This window comes from Homalodisca vitripennis, chromosome 1 (genome assembly GCF_021130785.1).
Source record: "Homalodisca vitripennis isolate AUS2020 chromosome 1, UT_GWSS_2.1, whole genome shotgun sequence".
NCBI lineage: Eukaryota > Metazoa > Arthropoda > Insecta > Hemiptera > Cicadellidae > Homalodisca > Homalodisca vitripennis.
The window spans coordinates 169024561-169046722 of NC_060207.1; the positions used below are offsets into that span (position 1 = coordinate 169024561).

The 22162-nt window shown below is 32.5% G+C and overlaps 1 protein-coding gene across 3 annotated transcripts in view; it reads left to right on the forward strand.

Moving 5' to 3' along the window:
* LOC124352711 (serine-rich adhesin for platelets-like) overlaps positions 1-22162 on the forward strand; it is an 850824-nt gene that overhangs the window by 349785 nt on the left and 478877 nt on the right. For all 3 annotated transcript variants that reach the window (XM_046802336.1, XM_046802335.1, XM_046802337.1), the window contains exon 3: positions 7713-7995. In XM_046802336.1, the coding sequence (XP_046658292.1) occupies positions 7713-7995 (283 nt within the window). The remainder of the gene's footprint in view (positions 1-7712; positions 7996-22162) is intronic.

The following is a 22162-nucleotide window of genomic DNA, read 5'->3' on the forward strand; positions in this document are numbered from 1 at the left end:
TCGTTATCTGTCTTCTACTGATAGTGTCGGTCTTCACGGCGAGGGTATCCGAATGGATTCTGTTCATTGCTTTTACTTGTGTCTAAACTCACCTTACTAATTAACTGCAAAAAGTTCTTAATGTGTTTGCATCTAATTTACAGAATTTGAGGTGATGTGTATAAATACACATAGCACATATGTAATGTACACCAGACAAGGTGTTTGAAGATTTAGTGCTTCAAAAATACTATTTGAGGGGGGGGGGTGTACTGAAGAAGATGAGGCATTTGAAAAACGACATGCCTATATTGGAATTGCTGAGGCGGATTTAATAGGGATGGGTATGTGAGTACAGACATTCACTGTCGATAACAGTAAAACCGGAGAGGTATTGAAATGAGTAAATTAAAACCCAAATGTTGTTTATACCGTTAAGAATTTAAATGTACCAGTTAAACAACTTTAGCTTAACATCAATATTACATAGGCCACTTCAAAAGGGAAGGAAACTAGGATCTATTAAGTTATTTTCTACTCATATATCTAAGTACTTTGATCATACCTGTATACTCCAAAAGAAGAAAACACGAAAATGGTACTCATGCAATAGATTATTATGGAACTATTAGACCTCTATTATTCTGTAGTAGGTCATAAGTTGCAGAAATTTACAGAATCTATATGTACTTTAGTCATCTCAGGAAACTTCTAGACCATCCACGAATGAATTTCCTCAGCACAATCTCGACTGATACAACAGTGTGTCTTCTATACATAATTTAGAATAATGGTAGCATAATCACACCATATCCTACGGTTTGGTTTAAGAATCCATCAAGCGTCTCACAACAATCTATGTTTTTAGAAATCAGTGATCCACAAATAATTAAATAATCAGATTCCTCGTAGCTTTCAAAACAAAACTGATTATGTTTACCAAAAAGAATAATTTGGTATTCGTAACAAAAATAGTACGTATGGGAAGAACCTCTTCTTAATTCTATTTCACCCATGCCATAAACATAAAGGAATAAAAACACCGTTTCACTGATGATTAGTGGCGAGTGATTAAAAAAACCTATCCTATTGAATATTAATAGCTGATACTATAACTAAATAAATTGTCACTCTGCAATCAATTGAATTCGTATTCATCAAAAATGCTGTCTTTACTAAAAAAACAAAATTCAGCAACGAAACTCTGAGACCTAATCCTGAGAGATTCAGAGGTGAAATCGGACCTTATTTTTCAATCGTAGGACTAGGTAGTACAGATTTGGAGCATCCAATGACTTACGATGAAACTTTGAAGGTGCGGGTAAATTGGAAAGCTTATTCTATAAAAAAAGAAAACTGCATACAGCGTTTTGAATATTTTGATGTCATGATTGTAAGAGAAATGTATCCAAAATTGTGGCAAGTTTCAGGATTCATTTATAATTTTCAAGAATAGCGGGGTTTTTAAAGGGTAGTAATCTGTCCAAACAGTTTCAGATACTTTCATGATCCCCTCTCTAAAATTTTGCTTCATCAAAGGATAAATGTAAGGCATGTACTCTCTACTCTCTGAAAACAGTACAGTTGCGTCCGTAAAAATACTGACATTAAGATTTACAGCTGAAAACAACTTGAAAATCTTCCTGAAAATTATTTACATACTACCTGAACTTTATGGAATTAGGCTAAAATGTCTTTGGGTATTGTAGTTAGTTAGGGCAGGATTTATCAGTTGGATTGATATTATAGTTAGTGCCTACTACACCATGTGTGGAATTTAGTGTACAGAAATTTAAAATAGTTTTAATATTACCAAATAGATTTTATTAATGAAATATAACGTTATTATTATATTTATTTCACTGTACTTCTAACCCTATCAGTAATAACATTTAAGGGGTGAATGTAATGAGACTTTATGTATCCTGAGAAATGTTAAAGTCTGTTTCCTGCAATTTCCACGTTACAGGGTATTATACTGGAAGTTTAAATATAAACCTTAACATCAACTCTAAACAAAATAATAGGTGATTGTGCCCTGTTTATAGGTTATGTTGTGATGGCGGCTGTACGGCGTGTGGTTGCTACGTCACTGCCACATATCGACCAGTGACGTCACGCGCGGCATCTGGTCACGTGATTATCACGGCTGCCATCGTTCTACGTCACGGCATTCCTTCATTCTCATGCTGTATATTCGGTTAAGATGGGTTTGGCAGGGTACATATTATATTGAGTTATTTTCCGTACATTGGAATCTGGAAAATTTCGGGGAGCTCGGGTTGCTGACTGTACACAGCGTCTATACTCTCCAGGCGATTCTGTACTGTTTTTTAAAGTACTCTATGGTTAGTGGTATGAAGACTCTTTGGTTAGTCCACAATTACGTGACCAGGGATGGAAGCAACTACCGCCTTTTAATCCGATAATATTGGAATGAATGACTGAATGGTTTCATAATCTTTGGTTGAATATAACAGGAATTGTTTATTTTATCTATTTTATAATGCTTATATACCTATATATATATATATATATATATATATGTGTGTGTGTGTGTGTGTGTGTGTGTGTGTGTGTGTGTGTGTGTGTGTATTACGCCTGCAACATAATGTATACTTCTTACTGTAATAAAAAACTATTGTTATTATTATTAATTTAATACAGCCACCAATGCTTTATTTGGCAATCTATAAGCATAAAGTTTTATCTGTGATTTCTTTTTGTTACTAACAAATATGAAAGACACACAGTGTCAAATTGTGGACGAACACAAACATAAACTCATTTCAATAGGAATTCTTTTTCAGCCACACACTGTAGCTCATATATAAAAACGTTTGGCCGTTAATACTCAATGAAATTAATACAATAAAACTCACTCAGATATTTAAAATATGTTATAACATTGAAAGTTTAACAACATATGACTTTATAAATTGATAAAACCATTGATCTAGCAAATATTGGTACTTATAGAAATATGGTATACACTTTAATAAACTCACTAATTAAGTGAAAGTGTGAACTCAGTGTGGGGAGGAGAGTTTTCATGAAAGGTTATCGATGCTGCCGCCAAGCGCCACCGCGCTATTGAAATATTATGAATGCAGTCTTTATTGGATGGCGCATACCCCGAATTCCGTAAAGCACTGAATAAGATAATTAATCACATTCTTCCCCTCATACTTACAATACTGATCATATTATGAATGCTTTCGGCCTTAACAGCTAAAATAGGATTTTCATTAAACTCTGATATTGTGCTCAACTCAGCTCCCATTTTGTCTCAAACGAGTTTTAAATGCGTAGTGAAATACAATAACTTAAACAAAGTGAGTGCTTGTATTAATTTTAAAGAATGTTGTGATCCTTTAATAGCCTAAGCGCAATGTACAGTTTAATGGAAAGCGTGGAAGTTTAAAGTCGTTGTTAACTTTTGCTGGACTTGGAACAGTAGTTATCAACTTTTCAAATTAATTTAAATTTTTATTTAATGTTTAACACATTGTTAAACAATAATCCTTGAGGCGCTTAGTTTTCTTTCCTACAGTTAGCCAGTAAATTAGTTTTTAAATCAATACTTTAAAATTCGGGATTTTTAGTGGCAGATTGTGTCGTCACGAAAATAATAATAAAAATATTGATAGTCTTCGTCAATCTATATGATATGTTTATGATTTAAACTTAAAAAAAGTATTTCTTATTTTCTAAAGTTTATGAAGCTAACATTTTTACCATGCACCTATAATTTTACCATACACAGTTCAGTTGACACTATCGACTAAACATTTAGATCTTAGAAAATCTTTTTTTACAATTATATCTTAGCTATAACTGTGTGTAGCTAACACGAATTTAGTCATGGATCCCTAACAGTATCCTACTAAAAAGAATATATCTTGCCTGATTTTCCTGAAAATGTATCATATCAGTTGTCAGAAAACTTATATTAATATATCTAATGAAAAGTGCATTGTTTATAACTGTATATTTGAGTTTAAATGCAGAAAATAAAATTTAGGTAGCTTACGTTATCATATAATTAATTCTGATCAATGGAATGATATAAGCATACCAATAAGCGGTGACATTTATACGTTTCAGAGGTCTACAAAAAGAAATGTCTACATTTTTATTTTATATGTTCTTAGTGAAGCATTCTTTTATTTCAAAAACGTACGGAATAGAGCATTGCTTTCGTTGCCGACCCTACTGATCCTCTGCCACAAGTCACAGTCCATATGCGCATTGAGCGCGTGAAACTTAAAAGCATTTGAAAGTAATTTGTCAACATTTAACCCATTAAGCTTTTAAAATATTAAACGGATTCACCAAGTATAGAATGAAATACTTCGCAAGTATAAATAAGAAGAAAACCACCGTAATAAGACATTGAAAAACGTCAAAATATTTTTCGTTAATAACGTCAAAATCTTTTTCGTCAAAAACGTCACATGTCAGGGTATCTCCTATAAAAGAAAAGAACAAGGTTTTATAAACATTCAGGTCAAATTCTGGAAACTCATACAGTCAACATGAACTTTTTCCTGTTTCTCTACTGATTTCTAATAACGTCAGAGAATCGTCGCCCCGTGGGGATTATCAATACTCAGTGAATACCGTTAAAATGTAATCATGCATCTTCAGTTCGATATTTAAATACTGCAGCTCACTCTTCCTCTTGTATGTTGTACAGTTCACCCAGCAGGGATCACTTCTGGCTGGTTTATACCTACCAGTTGAACCCACCACTGGGCACAGCAAAAAACGATGTGCCACTTCAATCTGGGCAAGCTTATGGATGTCCAGTAGCGGCACATCACTAACCGCAAATGTTGAGATTCTGGGGTTCATGGGCAATTCGATAGGTCTAGTCTACTGTGGAAGATGACTGTTGGAGTTGGTGGGGTTTGTTCCCTTACCTCGGAGGTTCTTTTTAACCTCAACAAGGGTGTGCCACCCCCTGCCTACTTTGACTGGGGAGGCTGGTTCAGAGCTGGCCTCCCTTTCTTCCGGGATGGCTTTGAGATGTAGTGCCCCAATTCTTCCTCATGGATCTCGATAGGAGGCGGCCCCTACTCCCTAACCTTACCCATCCTGAATATCCTATCACTCCGGAAGCAGCGCAAAGGTTCTTACAGGATTAAGTGCAATTTATAAGCTTCTTGTCCTAAGAGAAAAGAAATGTTGTACAGTTCATGTAGCAAATGTGGTTCACTCTTCTACTGTATTTTAAACTTTAAAGTATCGTATAAATAAAAATGAAAGCAGTTAACATTCAAACTATTGACTGGAAAGAAAGGGAACTATAAAAATGCAATCTCTACTAGTGTTATACTGATAAAAATTTAGTTTTTTCTTGTGTAACTGTATATAGTATTAAGCTATAATATACACATTCAGATTAAAAATAAGATGAATTTTAACGTGGTTTTACATTACTACGAAATTTGCACCCAATACGAAATGAATGAAGTGATCAATTACACTGTTATATTTAAACAACATATTGTGTAAAGGCCACTTCTTTGCTAAGTAGTTATCAGATTAGTATTGCATTATAAATAAGGCTTGACTGTTAATTTAGTCTGAATAAGTAAGATATTGCCTTTCCAGTACTACCAACAAAATCATCAAAACTAGATTCCCTCTATCCAATGATTACACATTGGTTATTAAAACTATAGTAGGTTGACTAAAGCTTTAATTCGTTATATTCTCACATTACCTCTGTCTTCTGTCCAGATATGGAGTTTGCTGGTATTATTCGTTTAAACGTAGTTTTTATAATTTATATTATAAACCCTAGGTTTTGAGATCTTAGTTTAAATTAATACTTATATGAGGGGTTGAATAAATTTAATGAGGTGTTAGCGTTATTACAAAAGTAGATATCGCTTAACATTGTTCTGGGAAAAAATGTTCTTGTGCAAACATACTCGGACACGTTTGTACAAACCATATTTGAATTATATCCGTATTGTTGTTATAACTGACGAGTTTTTGTATTTTCACCATTTGAAACACTATATACTACAACCATACTATTTGGCACCAGAGAGGAAATGATTCTACATAAAAATCTCTCTCATACTGTTTGTCTATGAAACATCATATTGTAAAAATCCAACGTTGATACATTTAGATTTGATTTATTCGTAATACTGAAAGCTATATTTAACATTATTTAGATTTTACGAGATAATCTCTCTTGTATAACTTACCATATGAAGAATCACTCTAATTTACCTAGACTAAGTATACCAAATTTAAATTATCCCTTAACAAATTTACATATGTACAGAAAAGATGAAACGAAATATTTGATCTATTATTTAAAAATAATATTCTGAAATAATATAATCGGAAATATTATAACACTTTTCGTGACTAATACAGGTTTAAACGTATCTTTTTCAAATTTATTTATTATTGCCGGCAACTTAATGTGGTATAGACCACCGAACACAGCTATATTTCTTATATTGGAAGGTCTAATAACTCTTGAAAATTATATAGGCCAGTAAAGTTAATGGAGTAGAATCAGTGGAAAACAAGACCATAAACTATTCCTAAAGCTTCTACCGCGGAGAAAACAAAACCAGAAAGTAGGGCAACGCTTGCGCTCTAATCCCAAGTGTTTTATCTCGGACTTTGTTAAAGATATCGATCGCTCTCTGTCTTATCTAGGTTTTGGTCATAGTTTTACCTCGACTCTTCCAAACAAGGTTCTTCACTCATAATAGTCCATATGTGTTCAGTAATTTGTGGCTAATCGGATGGATTTAAGAATTTGTTTTCAATCATATAAAGAAAATTTTTGTTGATGTTTATGTAAACAGTAACCGTAGATTAAATTTTCATCATGGAATTTAAAATTAAAAGGACAGTATAAGTCAATACTGTTATAAAATTAAAGTTAGTAACACCGTAATACTGTCGATTATTGGAAATGTGAAAGCTGAATAAGGAAACTGCTTGACTAGTGTATAATAAGTTATTTTAACATAAATAATTATAGATTAATAACAATACAGTTTGGTGGTCTTGAAAAATAATTATAATATATAGAATTATCAAAATCTCATCATGTCTTGAATATAAATTTGGAAATCTGATTCAGTTAATCTAAGACAATGTTAATGATTTTAAAATATATGGTATTGAATAGCAAGCTCCAACATTTAGTGCGATCTAATTGTATGTTTTTCCCTCTAATACCTATGCATATGCGTCTCCATATTTTAGATATGGTATCATACTTGAGCAACATATGAATTTTGCAAGTTAAGATGTTCTTTTGCTGAACTTTGATTTATTTTACAAGACGTCATCCTTGTTGAAGTGAATTCCTGTTTATTTCCAAAGTTGATTAGTTTATACATTGATTCTAAATTTTTCTAGCTCGATAATGAATTGCTCAATAGCTTAACAAAAATTTATTTTTCTTTTTGGTGTTCTACATTAAAAATTTGTTTTATAAAGCTCCGTACTGCTAAACTAAACCGGTATATGGCAAAATATATATATATACATAAAAACAACAAGTTTACTGTACCAATATAAACATTTATTAACATTGATAATTCTAAAATAAATCTATAGAAATGGGAAATAAACAACATTTTATTAGCTGATAGATACTTATCGATTTTATTAATTAACAGTATGTGTGCAGCATTTAGGGTTCGTTCTTAAATTTGTTTCAACCCAACAATTATGTGTTACAGGGGTTACATGAGGTGCCAGGCGTGCGGTTACCGTTACAGACCGGGTACGCGTCCGCCAGCCCGCACGCCGCTGTGTTCATGTACAGCTCCTCGGGGGCAGAAGGGAGCGTCACCCTGCAGCTCCGGGATGCCGACGATCTGGACGACAAGTCCGGCCTAGCCTCGGTGCTGGCGCGGCTGCAGCAGGAGGACGCTACCCTCAGCATCAGCTATCAGGACACAGAGATGCTGACGGAGGGCAGCATCGACGTGTTGCTAGGCACCGGTCCTCTCCATTCCAGTGGTGAGTCCGATTATCCATTACTATTAATACAACATACAATTCTCATATCCCATCACTCTAGTACTTCCAAACTTCATTTATTATACAATTAGAACAAAACCTCTTACATGTACTTTCTTTATAACAGGAAACCTGGTGCAGAAAATCGCTTTAAGAACAACTCATTTAATCTGATTCGTAGCCATGTTTGGTTTAATAGTCAAAATCGAACCCTTTATTGATCATAGGCATATTAATTGCATAAATTATTGTAAAAATTAGGTCCAAGGTAGTCTATATACGTTTTACAACTAGGAACATCTTTACAATATTCGTTGGTAGAGTACTATCCTTTACTAACTAAACATATTTTGAAGTTTTGGTGTCCACAATATCTAACTATTTTAAACATACGATTAACTTTATTCCTAGATACTGAATCGACTTTTTTAGGGCATTCGATCATCCAGAAAAATTTTAGGAGAATATATGCGTAGCTAGTTAGCCTTATATCGGGAAGAGGTTAGCAAAAGAATGTCACTTATCAGAAAATACGTGTAGTTTCATCATCATCCACATGTTGGTGTAAGACCAGCCTATAAGGCTCTAGAAATTATTAAAGAACTAATTTGAATATCAATATTTTGTGCCTCAAAAACATTTTTAATAACGTCTATTACAATAAACAGTTCTTTTACTAATAACCTAATAACTAACAAGCTTTCTTCAAAAGGATTTGAAAACTGCCTATTTTTCCATGGATACATATCCTTTATCTGAATTTACATTGAATGATTAGAAAATATAGGCTACTTGGCAGGCTCCAAATGTTAGAATCATTTTTTCTTCACCACGTATTAGTTATGAAATGAATTGTTTGAGTAAAACGTTACTATAACTATAACTACTAACTATTTAAAGTACCACGTACAAAACAAATGAAGGGCTAAGTCAGACTTAAAGTTTCTTTACTTTAAGAGCTTGTTAGTTCCTTTTCTTTTGTTATACAAGAATGGGGACCTGTTGTACCCATTCATGTTTGAATCAACTCCCTCCCTTAAGAATAATACACGAAAACTTTAGTGATTTAAAAATAATTACTGTGCATGTCGCAATGTTTGTACATTGCTTAACAAGTGCAGTTTACAAATTGCATGGGAATAATGGCAGTCGAATCGAAGTAGGTGACATGCATGTAGCAAATTTACTAATGTGGAATATAATAATATTGTCTAACTGCATTTTATTGCTACTCAAGTGGAACGACTATTATGTGTTGTTTTACATGTTTGGGCAAATCGTCAAGAGCAGTAGAGCCAAGCTTCACAATTGAGTAATATCGTACTCTCATATTGGTATTGACACATTTCCTAAAATGAGCTCAAATTATATTAAGGAATACATTAAACAGGGATAGCAAAACAAGAACGTAAACTGTATATGACTGTGTTAGCCTAGAAGAAATGTATACTTTCAAAGAATGAAAGCTGATGTTATAAGTGTTCCCAGCGAACAGGGAGGTGGATACAGAACTTTTACGGACAGTTTCCATCGCTTAGTGAAACAAAAATAATCAGTAGCACTACATTTCGAGATCTGAAATCTGATCTCTTCTTCAGATGCATAACTAACCTAATATATAACTATAATCTAGGTTAAAATAAATAAATCATAGCAAAGTGTTGTGACATGCATAGGTCTAGAATCTTGACAACCATGTGTATGTCTACTCTATCCACACTCTTAAACAAGAAGTTAATAAAAATAAAAGCCTAATTAATAAAATTAAACTACAGAATACCATTTAAAATAGGTCAGATATCTCGGAAAAATCACGTAGAACTGAAAAATGCCCTGTTTCTTTAATAATCTTTCCATCTTAAAAAGAAACCTCAAAGAAAGAAGATAGAAGAAAGAGCTTCGCGAAACAGACAGGAATGCCATTTTAGGAAATGATCCTAATCGTAAATATTCTTGATGACAATATTGAAATGACTATGATTCTGTGATCCACAAATATCCGTTTAAGATTTACCATTCTTAAATAGACTTATGTAGTTGAATTTATGAAGTTGTGTTTTATGGCATATTAAGGTTTCTACATAAATTAGTATCACACTTTCTTAGCGGATTTCATATTAATATTGTTTACATATTTATATAAAACCACTTTGACCCTAAAAGAAACAATGTAGGTAAGTTTCTTCATTCTGTAAGTCGAATATATCACTCTACCTAAACCAGGCCAAAAGTTTCAATTCGCATAGAATATCATCACAAAGTAGAACCTCTAGCCAGGCAGACGCCAAGTTCTTTCAGTTTAACCAACAATACATTATTCAAGGCACAAACAAAATGAATAGTGTCTGAAGACTTCATAAAAGAAAATAAAGTTCGGCGGCTAGAAGCCAAGCCACTGGCAGAGCCTTGTTGCCAACCCACGCCATATACCATCTCTCCTGATGTTTTCTTTTCTCCTGGCACCCTTTGTTGATAAATGGGGTTGCAGTTCGTTACACAATGGAAAGTAGTTTTTCCTGTTTACGTATTGCTATTCAATAAAAGTTTTTTTCACACCAGTGGTTACTTTAAGGTGGCAAATTCGGAAGCGTTATCGTAAAACTTAGTAAACTGTTTTTATTGTTACTTGTAACTTTTATTGATGGCAATAAAATAAAAATTGTATTACAATAGACTGAAATTTTATTGATATTTATGCAAAAACTTTGTTATTTCCGAGAGATGGTAGATATTAAATTAGGTCTGTAAAAAAACGTATTGATTCCTTTGGTAAAACACTTGTATGATACAAGTTCCAAGTAAAATGCCATTCCATACTAAGCCAGGCAACTAATTTATTCAACTTTATAAGCAGATAGAATGGGAAAAAATTAAACAATAAATTAACGAGGGTAATGTAATTATTACATTCCAAATACTGGATAAATATTAACTTGGCACGGAAAATATGATTTGTAATAATATCAGTAATTCTAAATTTACTATTCGGAAAAGTTTGTTTAAATATTTATTTTTTAGTTTTCCTATTACTAGTAGTATATAGTTCTTCTCTACTTTAAATTTATTTTCGCTAAAAATTAATCAAAAGCGCGTGAAGAATGTAATAGTAATTTAATTAAAATGTGTTGGATAGAATTTGTATAATAGTAATTTAATGAAAATATGTAGGATATAATTTAATATTATCAATAATAATTGAAACCGTGTGACCCATAAAATCATGACAACTATATGCCATTGAGTTCAAAATATACTTTGTAACAAAATATTTCCAAAATACATGGATTAATGCACTATTTATTATGTGCTCTTCACTTTGATAAGGAATGTAAATTTTGAACCACATTTCCAACATTCTTATCGCTATATTACAAAGATAAATTTAGTATTCCTTTTAGTCTCGTGTAACATGAGCCTTTCTCGTATCAGTGACTTGCAGACTATGGGGACTTGTTACACTCTATTAGCAACACAATTCACATTTTACGTACATTTGTTCACCAGAGTTTCTGCTCTTAAATATCTGGTACGAATATTAGATAGTTACCAGTAAAACATATGTACTATAGTTTAAGTGTACTTTAAAATTAAATTAAATTTAAACAGTAGAAACTGTTAATACTCATAACATCACGCTAGCTTAAACACGATACTAACTTCCTGTAGGTTATTTTTAAATGTAATTGCGTAAGACTTTACCAAAGAGACAAAGTCGATCTTTTAAATATAAAATACTTAACAACTTGATTCTACTCCAAACTTAAATACATTGTAATTCATTACAAAATAAATTACAATATTGTAAATAATTACGAAATTAATTACAATATTGTGTTACAATATCTTAATTATGAGAATTGTGCGCGACTGTTTGATTGAAACCGTTTGTGTTTTGTCGGCATATATTCACTATTTTATTTGATAGAAGCTCAACCAACAATAATTTACGTAAACCCAACTTTAAAGCACGGCGGCGGCAGTGAATTCTCAAATCCGCGCTGGAACCCTCTGGGAGTTCTGTCCAAATAAGATAACATTTCGAGCACCTGATGACTTCTTCTGGAGATGTTACAGACTGCAATCAATTTAATATCAACAATTCCAGCTTCCCCTTCCTCCACATGATTTCTTCCCCCACTGTGTACTTTTAAAATAATTCCGCTAAACCCTCATCTTATTCCTGCAGGAGCCTTTAAGGAGAGAAGTATTATATTAATATTAAATTATTCCCACTTCCGGTTTCCCTAGGTCATTTCTCACATTTCCTGTAGTAAAATAAATAGTCTTTCGTAACTACTTTTATGTTTTTGTTACTCTAATTTCTACATAGATTTATGATTTTAGTTTCTTTTTGGTGTATGTTATATGTGAGCGAATCTAATCTTGAAATCTCGAAAGTATCTTGTAAATGTAAACGTACTTGCAGGCCTAGCCCAAATAATAACCAATAATAACAGGACTCTACATCAAAGGGTGTACAACATCATTAGATGATTGATAAATAAGTAAGAAATTTTTTATTAATAATATGTATTTACTGCATTGACAAATAATGTGCTTTGATGGTATTATTTTCCAGTTACTTCTTCCTTTAATCTGAATATTGATATTGAAATAAACGAAATATACGAGTACATATATTGCGTCACAAGCTATTGTTGATAAACATGGACTAATTCAATTAATAATACAGTTTTACAATAAGAATAAATGGAAGCGATAAGAATAGTAATGAATCAGCAAAATTAGCGTTATAGTTAGCCACTGTGAGAATAGGTAGTCACAGTGGTTTATTTTGATTTAAAGCATCCTTGCGCAGTGTTAAAACCAAAATATTATCGATCGCATAAAGCCATCGACAACAAGTTCAAAGAGCTTAATGGATGGGAATAATATAATTAAATGGGCAATGGTACCTTAAATAGCAATCCCATTTCATTCACCCAAACAAATTCCATAGGTGGGATCTAAGGATAAATTGCCTATCACCACGCGCCTTGTGAATCTATTACAACCTTCTTTGTTCTCTTACTGAGTACACATTGCTCCCCCGCTAAATCTGAGATATACCTGTAATGTCTCCTAGCAGCCGATCTTCGTTCTGAAATAACGATACACAAACCAAATAACATTGTAGAGGCTAACACTGTTCATTATTTGTTAGCATGATAATTATAGTCGAATACAATAAATGGTAATAAAACACAAGTTTTTCTATATCAGTTCACTCATTAGTGTTACAGTTCAACTGGTATCGCAATTACCAACAAGTAAAACAATTCAAACTTGTTCTGTGAAAAACCTACGTTATATTTGCAGCAGTCTACAATAAAAGTCAACTGAAACTGTTCTGTTTTTCCTTGATATCATCAATATTTCTGTGCACACTTCCTTGTAATTTATATTATTATTCGGATAAATAAATTGTTTGGAAAGTTCCCAAAACTGAACTTAATTATTCTAAAATTAGTTTTTAACACAATTCAATAAAATTATTTACAAATTATGAGCAATTTATTACAACTCAATGTAATTCAGTTTTTGTTTTGACTACAATTACATTGTAATATTCAAAATATTATTGCATGGCAAAACAAAATGTATTTCTATCCAGCTTATAAACCCGGCCTAGTATGATGTTTTATCGAATAAAAACACAAAAAATCCATTATTTCTTTTCTTACTTTTTGATACTTTTTACTATTGCATAACTTGAGTTTTACTCATTAATAAACACAGAGAGCTGCAAGATAAGCTGCACTTTGTCAATTGTGATATTAAGTCAGAACGTTTTGGTTGTTGAAGCTAAATAAATATTTTGTTGCGTGGGTCAGAGAATTGGCAGCATTGTGTTATTGGCGGGAACTGCCCGTTTACAGAGCGGTAAACATGTTTGTCACGAACATTTCCCGCCAAGACCCATAAACAAATCCATCTCTCCATCTAAAAGTTTGTGTTACTGGAACCGTGCTCTCTTGGACACTAAAGTGTTCATATGGCTAACAATGTTAACAAGGTCGGTCCACTCTAAGATGTAACTGTACCACAAATCATGTTTTAAACTTTATTGAACGCGATGTATGCTACTTATTTAACATACTTTTTGTTAAGTCATTGTAAAAACCAGTGATTATGACAACAGATAAATTTATTATACAGCTAACTTTCATTAATCTAACCGTTTAAGATGTATAAGAGGTTTGACTGGTGCAGCCTTCTTCCGCTAAATGGATTAATCTATTATTGAGGTTTGCCCGCTGTTTTACATACGAAGTATAAAATATCATTTTTTTAATTAATATAAACTCTATTGGATATTATTTGGAACGATTTAGTGGCTGTAAAATTTAGTACATTGGCGAATGTTTTAATGTCGGTTTAAATTCCAAACTTTTGGCCAAATTGACCCAAAATATCTAAAACAGTTAGGTTTATGAAAAATAACGCAAATATAAAACAGCTTAAAATTGCATTTTATACCCAAAATTAATACAAAAAATACTTTTTTATGTTTAAAATATTTAACTTAGTTGCCATTTTGAAAAATACAGCCAACGTACAAAAGAGTTTCAAACCACTAAATTGATTACAATAAAATATTCTGAATGTCTATGAAATAAGTTATAGTATCTCTTGTAGTCTTCCAGTACGCAGGATTTTCTGTAGTTCGGCATATTGAAAGATATTAACAAAAGCAAAAAGTCCCGAACTATTAAATCAATACTGAAGATCGCGGACGCTGACAGGGGAGTTATTTAAGAGTTTTACCAGTGTTTAATATTAAATTCGTGGTTTCCCCTACATAACCACGAATAAGAGGTGTTTATAGTTTGAAGTTCTAATATCCTAATACTCTCAACCCAACTACATTGAAGCAGGTCAAGAAGCCCGCGACGGCGGACAAGGTCTCCATTCAATATCAGTAATATATCATTTAGGTATTTTAATATTTTCTATTTGCTTCATTTTTAGTCACCAGTCTGTTCCAGATAAATTGTCTGGCGAGAAAAGTGAACATGGTTTCTCTATAAGGAAGTATAGACATTTACAGGGTTATTGTGACACTTAATAACAGGACTAAAGAGAACATCAAAAAATAATGCCGTAAAAGGTCAGGGTAGGTAAACGAAAGTACTATTAAATTTTTAAAACGTATTTAAAATAGTTATACTAATCTACCACTTTAATATAACATGTTGGAAAATTTAGATTATAAATTTATTTACTTTGGTGATGAAAGCAAATTTAATCTAGTCTTTTTAATTTTAAATTGAAATATCCTGATCACTCCATTCCTAGAATGTTGATGGATACTGCATTAACTGAAACTGGGGCGTTTACACTTGGCTTATTCCTTGAGTTTGCAATGCGATTACTAACTTTTATTTCCTTATAAATTCAAGATCAATATTATATTCGTGATAAATTACTAGTATTAAAACCATTGCAGTGCTTGATTTCACTATCGAAAATAATCAGAATTCTAATTGTAATAATTCTCTTCGGCTAAAGCTGTGTAAACATTTATGTATACAATATTAATTATGGAACACTTGTAGCGTGCGCTTTAAAGAAAAATTCTAACTTATGCAACATAAAATGTTCCCCGACAATACTTAACACATTTATATTTCTTGCGAAAATGAATGACACATAATTTTTCTGGATTACGTATTCAAACATCCATTCAAACATTCTGGCGACATCGATAATTAAATTTCGACAACGATTTCGTATTAATCGACTAATTAAATTTAATACCATTACAGTAATAAACCCGTGGAAGGTATAATATTATGATGAAAATATTTATCTTTACTTTATGTATAGAGTTAATAATAACGAAAACGAAGAAATTTATATATTTTAGATTAAGAACATAACTAAAAGTTATAAAAAAATGAAAATCCAAGTTCCTTTTTGTTTGTACGAACTATTCAGAAAACAAAGATTCTGTTATTATTATTCAAATGAACTATCATTGTTGAGGTATAAATATCATTAGTGAAATGTTATAATGTACAGTAGTGACATTAGTGAAATAGTGAGACGTAACGTCCCTCAGTGATGACCTTTGGCTACACTGGCCGCTCGCCTGTCCATTACTAGAAAATTTTTACTTTTAGATTTCACTTTGCACCGTTCAAATTCACTTCATTATTTCTATACCGGTCTCAAATCGATGGTCAAATTAGGTCACATTAAATACTCCATAGTCTTTAGCCCAATTCCAAACTTAAAAATAAGGAAATACAAATGGTATTGAAACCCATGGATTAATGGTCTAGTAAAATGTACAATTAGGACTTTCCTCGTATAACGGGGTTCATATTTCAAAAACAGTTAGGAAGTTCACCTTCTAAAAAATAAGTATATATATTATATATACCACTTCCTTAAACATTTTAAGGAGTTGGAAGTTAATAATAACCAATAGTTAAATAAAATGATGTTATGCATGACTTGCTGTGCATGTTGAAATTAGATTAATTTTTTTCATTAAATGAATACTATAATGGAACAAGAGGAAATAGAATGCAAATGCAGCTACTTTTCGTTTATCCCCGCCTGTTTGTATGTTTGTTCCATTTTTTGTTTCAGAGACCAACAGAGATACAAATCTAAAATTTATTAAATCTCAACTATTTTTTTACAGTCTTAAATCAAAAGAAAAAATTTTATTATATTATCATATTACGTTTCAAGATGGCGGGCGGTTGAAGTATTTAAAGCTTAATAACGTTAAAACTAATAAAGTTGTCTAAAAAAATAAAAGTTGCTAAATCTAATTTAAAAAATGTTAACACCTAGCTTATAAACACTGGTTAATAAATCCTGTAGATATAAGCTTTTAACGGTTGTAATGCGTGGTGGATAATGCCATAAACATGTCAACAATGAACAGTTTCCGTGCGGTGTAAGACTAAACACTTTCATCTACATTACTTCTACATATATGTTTTAGGTGTCAAAATGTTTGTAATTAGAGTCAGTATCTTTTCGAATTCTTTAAACATTTTAACAGCGTAATTGGTTTTAATGGTATTAAGCTTAAAATCTCCATCCATTTGCCATTATAAAACGTGATATGACGATTATATTAAATAGTTATGTTAATATTTATTTTATTTTTGTCTGATACAGCAAGACAAATAACTGCATCTAATTTAAGATTCTATCTCTATTAGTTTCCAAAATGAAAACGAAAAATCATATAGGAGGTAAACGAAGAGAAGTAGGCATATTCGAAAATATGTATAGAGAGTTTCGATACATGTTGTATAAACATTTAGAAATAGTAAGCATATCATATGAAAAAATACAAAATGTTTGTGGATGGTATATTAACTCGAGCACAAGTTGGTACTTAAGTACGGGCGGAAAATGTCCCTTTCCGGTAAACATGTTTGTACAGAGAAACTCACTTCCTGTCAAGAGCCATAAACAAATGTGTCCCTAAATCGATACCTGTTTGTCCGCTTTCGTATCTCGAGTTGTTTGCACAATTGACAGCTTGAAAGAACGTTTGACAGTTCGGAAAAAACATGTTACTGAGCAATATCTTTAGGTGGTTGGTTTACTCTAACTCTAGATTTGAAACATGAATAATAATAAATTCTGAATTTATTAAATATTCACATAATATTACTAATTCCTTTAGATACTATTGTAATTCAAAACTATTCTATAAATTTAGAAATAAAAAATGTTAAAATAAAAAAAATTACTTAAAATTAGCTGAGCGTTAGCGAAGCCTATTTCCAAGGGGCTGGCAAATATTATCTCTGCCTGTCGGCACGGTATATTACGAAAATAAATCTATAGACTTTTGCATGAAGTTTCATTTATATATAAGCAACATTGAGTTCGATGATGGTTCATGCTACTCCACAGCATTTGGCCTAGCATTTTTACATTGGTCTTATGGGTAACCATGATGGAAAGACAAAATCGCTGAATAAACCTTTTGGAAAAAAAATGAGTACAGTAATATGAGATTTTAACATGTGATATAGTAACACATGAAGCTTAATGAAATGAATAGCCAATAGACTTGAAAGTGTGCTGTAACCTCAGCGAAGCCTGTTACGTGAAACGTGTAGGTACTCCTTCTAAATTTAAACAACTACGGTGAAAGGATATATTTGGGCTCATTATGAACTCAGGTTCATAATTCCACAATATTCAATATCAGTGTATAACACGTAAAAGTGTAGGGTATTTCATAATCAGCTTTTTCAGCGTGCTGTCTCTAATTGGTATTTACACTGTATTCGAAAGCTGGAAAGCCCTTATCAGCAATACGGTTATATAGATTGGTTCCTTTGAATCAGAATCAATAAGGGGTGATCAAACGAAGCAACTGTGTAAAACGAGCTGGCCTGGAGGCACCCTCGCCCCTCCACCCCCTTATAACCATCACCCTTTCCCCTAGAAACGTGGTCGGATAGGCCTTGTTATGTCTGTAATACTGCCGTAGTTATCGATATCACTGACAATTTCGCCCCATCAATATTACGTTACTATTGGTATCGTAATATCTTTACAATAGTACTGGCAAGCCCTCATTTGCGTCTGTGACCAAAGCTTAGAAATTGTAAATCCCCTATAGTTTATTTGCGTTCTAATCGGACGGCACAATCTTATGTTCAACATTTATTACAAGACGTGATAAAAAAATGTGCAGGTGCTGATTTTTTCATATATGCGTACAATATTTATAAATAATAAAATTTTATGTAACTAATATAGATTAGAACATTCAACAGTTTTTCATTGATTTACACAATGAGTTATTATCTAAGTATAACAATCTATACTGTTATATAAAAATCTAATAGTACCTGTTGGTGTGTGCGTGCGTGTGTGTGTGTGTGTTTCACTGAATCACGTAAAAACTACTGCTCCGATTATACTAAAATGTTGTATGAACATGCTTAGAGCCCCTAATTAACATAAGCATACTCTAATTTCGAAAGTCCATTCGGATTATACCCTTATGGTTTCTAAAGTTAGGAAAAATACCATAATTACAGTTACCATAAATATAAACCTTTTCTTGATCGTGGCAACATGGAAAACTTAACATTGGCGTCGGAAATATAATTCACTGGAACCAGAAATCCTCATACATGTGCAAAGCCTACGAAATTGTGTGCGAAGCGGCGGGTACCTGGCATTGTACTAAATAGTAACAATAAATAATCCAATAACCATTATGAAAAATACTTTAAAAAATTATGACTGCATTTTAATGATTCAAGGCTTTAAATACACAGGACCTAAATCTAAAACCGTTATACGTGAGGATTTTACAAGTGAGGAATGGGACTTTTCATGTGTAAATTAGGTATTTATTTATTACGGTTTATATACAGGGTGATTCATGAAGTTCTCCCCCCCACTTCTACAAACACATTGTACTAGTAAAAATAATGAAAAAAATGTTATATAAACATAGGTCCGAAAACGCTTCGTTAGCGAGTTACAGCTAGCGAAAGATTTCGCCTGAATTCCTGGGTAAAGAGTAAAATAAAGCCATACTGAACTTTTGGAAAGGTTAATTAAGTAAGAAATATCGTGGATTCTTATGTATTTTTACCTGATAAAGCTAATAAAATAGGTTTCAGAACTGTACCTGTAGTAGTTTTTGAGGGATTCAGGGTTAAATGCAAAAATTGGGGCACGAAACAATGTTTTTTTAAGTTTGATGTACAATAACTTTGTTTAAATTGGCAATAAATACATAAAATCAACAAACATTAATTGTAGAGAATTTAATTCTTAGAAGATTGATATAATCAAAGTCTAAAATGAAACAGAAATAAGTACCAAAAAATCGATTTTATTCAGTATAATACATTACTAGCTGTAAGGAAATACCGTACGGTATTTAGTTAAAATAAAACAAAAACAAAATGTTTGTTCCTTAATGATGAGATAAATTGAGAAAACAAGATTAACTGTTAAATAAATTTGTTTGTAAATAAAAATATCATGTTTTATTACGTTGTATTTTTTTTAATAAAAATTTACATCAAATGTTTGAAAATAAATGAAGCAAACATTTCCCCATTATTGTCTACTAATCATCGAAATGCAGTTTTTTGTTTTATTAATTTCTAAGTTGGTAACGCACGAATAACAGCTGATCAACAATGGTATTCTGTACTGTTACGTTAGAACTGTGTATTAGTGGTGTTTTGCAAGCTTACAGCAGGAGATCGGGTTCTGTGAATCGTGTTATTAAATGCAATTTTTCTGTGAGTTATAATTCGATTGTTTATTCAGCGAAAAAAATGCCTTACTTATTTACATCAGAGGAATACGCTGATATGGTTTTTATTTTGGGTTGCTAATGTAATGGTAATGCTAGAGCTGCTGTAGAAGAATATGAACTACGTTACCCTAATAGGAGGATTCCAGATACCAAAACAATTTCAGGAACTTTTCGTACTCTTCGGGAAACAGGATCACTACCAAGTACTAGAACCAATTATGAACGAGCTGTCCAACTTGATGATGATATTGTTATTAATGCTGTTCATCGCAGTCAAGGTGTAAGTACACGACGCATTTCTAGGCGGATAGGAGTTTCGCAGTCAACGGTGTGGAGGTCACTTAATCGAATCAAATTTTATCCGTTTCATAAACAAAAGGTTCAACATCTACAGCTAGAGGATGGTCCGCTTCGCTTGGACTTTTGCAACTTTTTGAATATTAATAATCAACTCTACAAGCGTATTTTGTTTACGGATGAGGCACAATTCACTCGGGATGGGTGTCAATAACTTGCACAATGAAACACTCATGGGCAGAAGAAAATCCACATGAGGTAGTGGAACAGAACTTTCAACACCGATTTAGCGTCAATGTCTGGTGTGGCCTTTTGCACAATCGGCTGATTGGACCTTTCATATTACCTGGACGCCTAAATGCTGAGTTCTATTTGCATTTCCTTCAAAGAAGAGTTGCCGCAGCTGTTAGAGAATGTTCCTTTACATCTCAGACAAAATTTGTACTTCCAGCATGACGGAGCATCTCCCCACTTTTCACGTGCCGTTTCTCCTTACTTAAATCATCAATTTCCTGGAGACTGGATTAGTCGTGGGAGGGCCTCACCCTTGGCCACCAAGATCACCAGATCTATCTCCATTGGATTATTGCATCTGGGGATGGATGAAAGACATTGTATACAAAGACAAAAGTGAATTCTCGTGATGAATTAATTGCCCGTATTATGGATTCGGCTGTGCAGATACAGTACAAGTCCTGAAAAATTAAGAAACGCAACAAAAGCAATACACAAACGTGCTGCAAAATGTATTGATAATGATGGCCTCATTTTCGAACATCTATTATAAAAAGGTGCGTATGGTTGGCCCAACCTGATTAATTTTTGCTTAAAACTAGTAATGTATTATACTGAATAAAAATCGATTTTTTTGGTACTTATTTCTGTTTATTTTAGACTTTGATTATATCAATTTTCTCAAAATTAAATTCTCTATAATTAATGTTTGTTGATTTTATGTATTTATTGCCAATTTAACAAAGTTATTGTACATCAAACTTAAAAAACACAAATTTGTTTCGTGCCCCAATTTTTTGCATTTAACCCTGAATCCCTCAAAAAACTACTACAGGTACAGTTCTGAAACCTATTTTATTAGCTTTATCAGGTAAAAATACATAAGAATCCACGATATTTCTTACTTAATTAACCTTTCCAAAAGTTCAGTATGGCTTTATTTTACTCTTTACCCAGAAATTCAGGCGAAATCTTTCGCTAGCTGTAACTCGCTAACGAAGCGTTTTCGGACCTATTGTTTATATAACATTTTTTCATTATTTTTACTAGTACAATGTGCTGTAGAAGTGGGGGGAGAACTTCATGAATCACCCTGTGTTAAGTATTACCATGTAATACGTTATTCTTGAGAAATTACTTCAGACTTAATCCGGTTATTGGTAGTGGTTCGGAAGTTACCTTTAAGCCGTTGGTCCCCAGGTTAAGTATTAGAGAAGGGCTTATTAGTCCTAACTTTGCCTGGTAAAACAAAATATTCTTTGGCGGTTTGCTAAAGATCACTAACTAGGTTATTTTTATTTATTAAGACATATAGCGTGTTTACGATGAGTTAAAAGAATATTCTGTAATATTCAG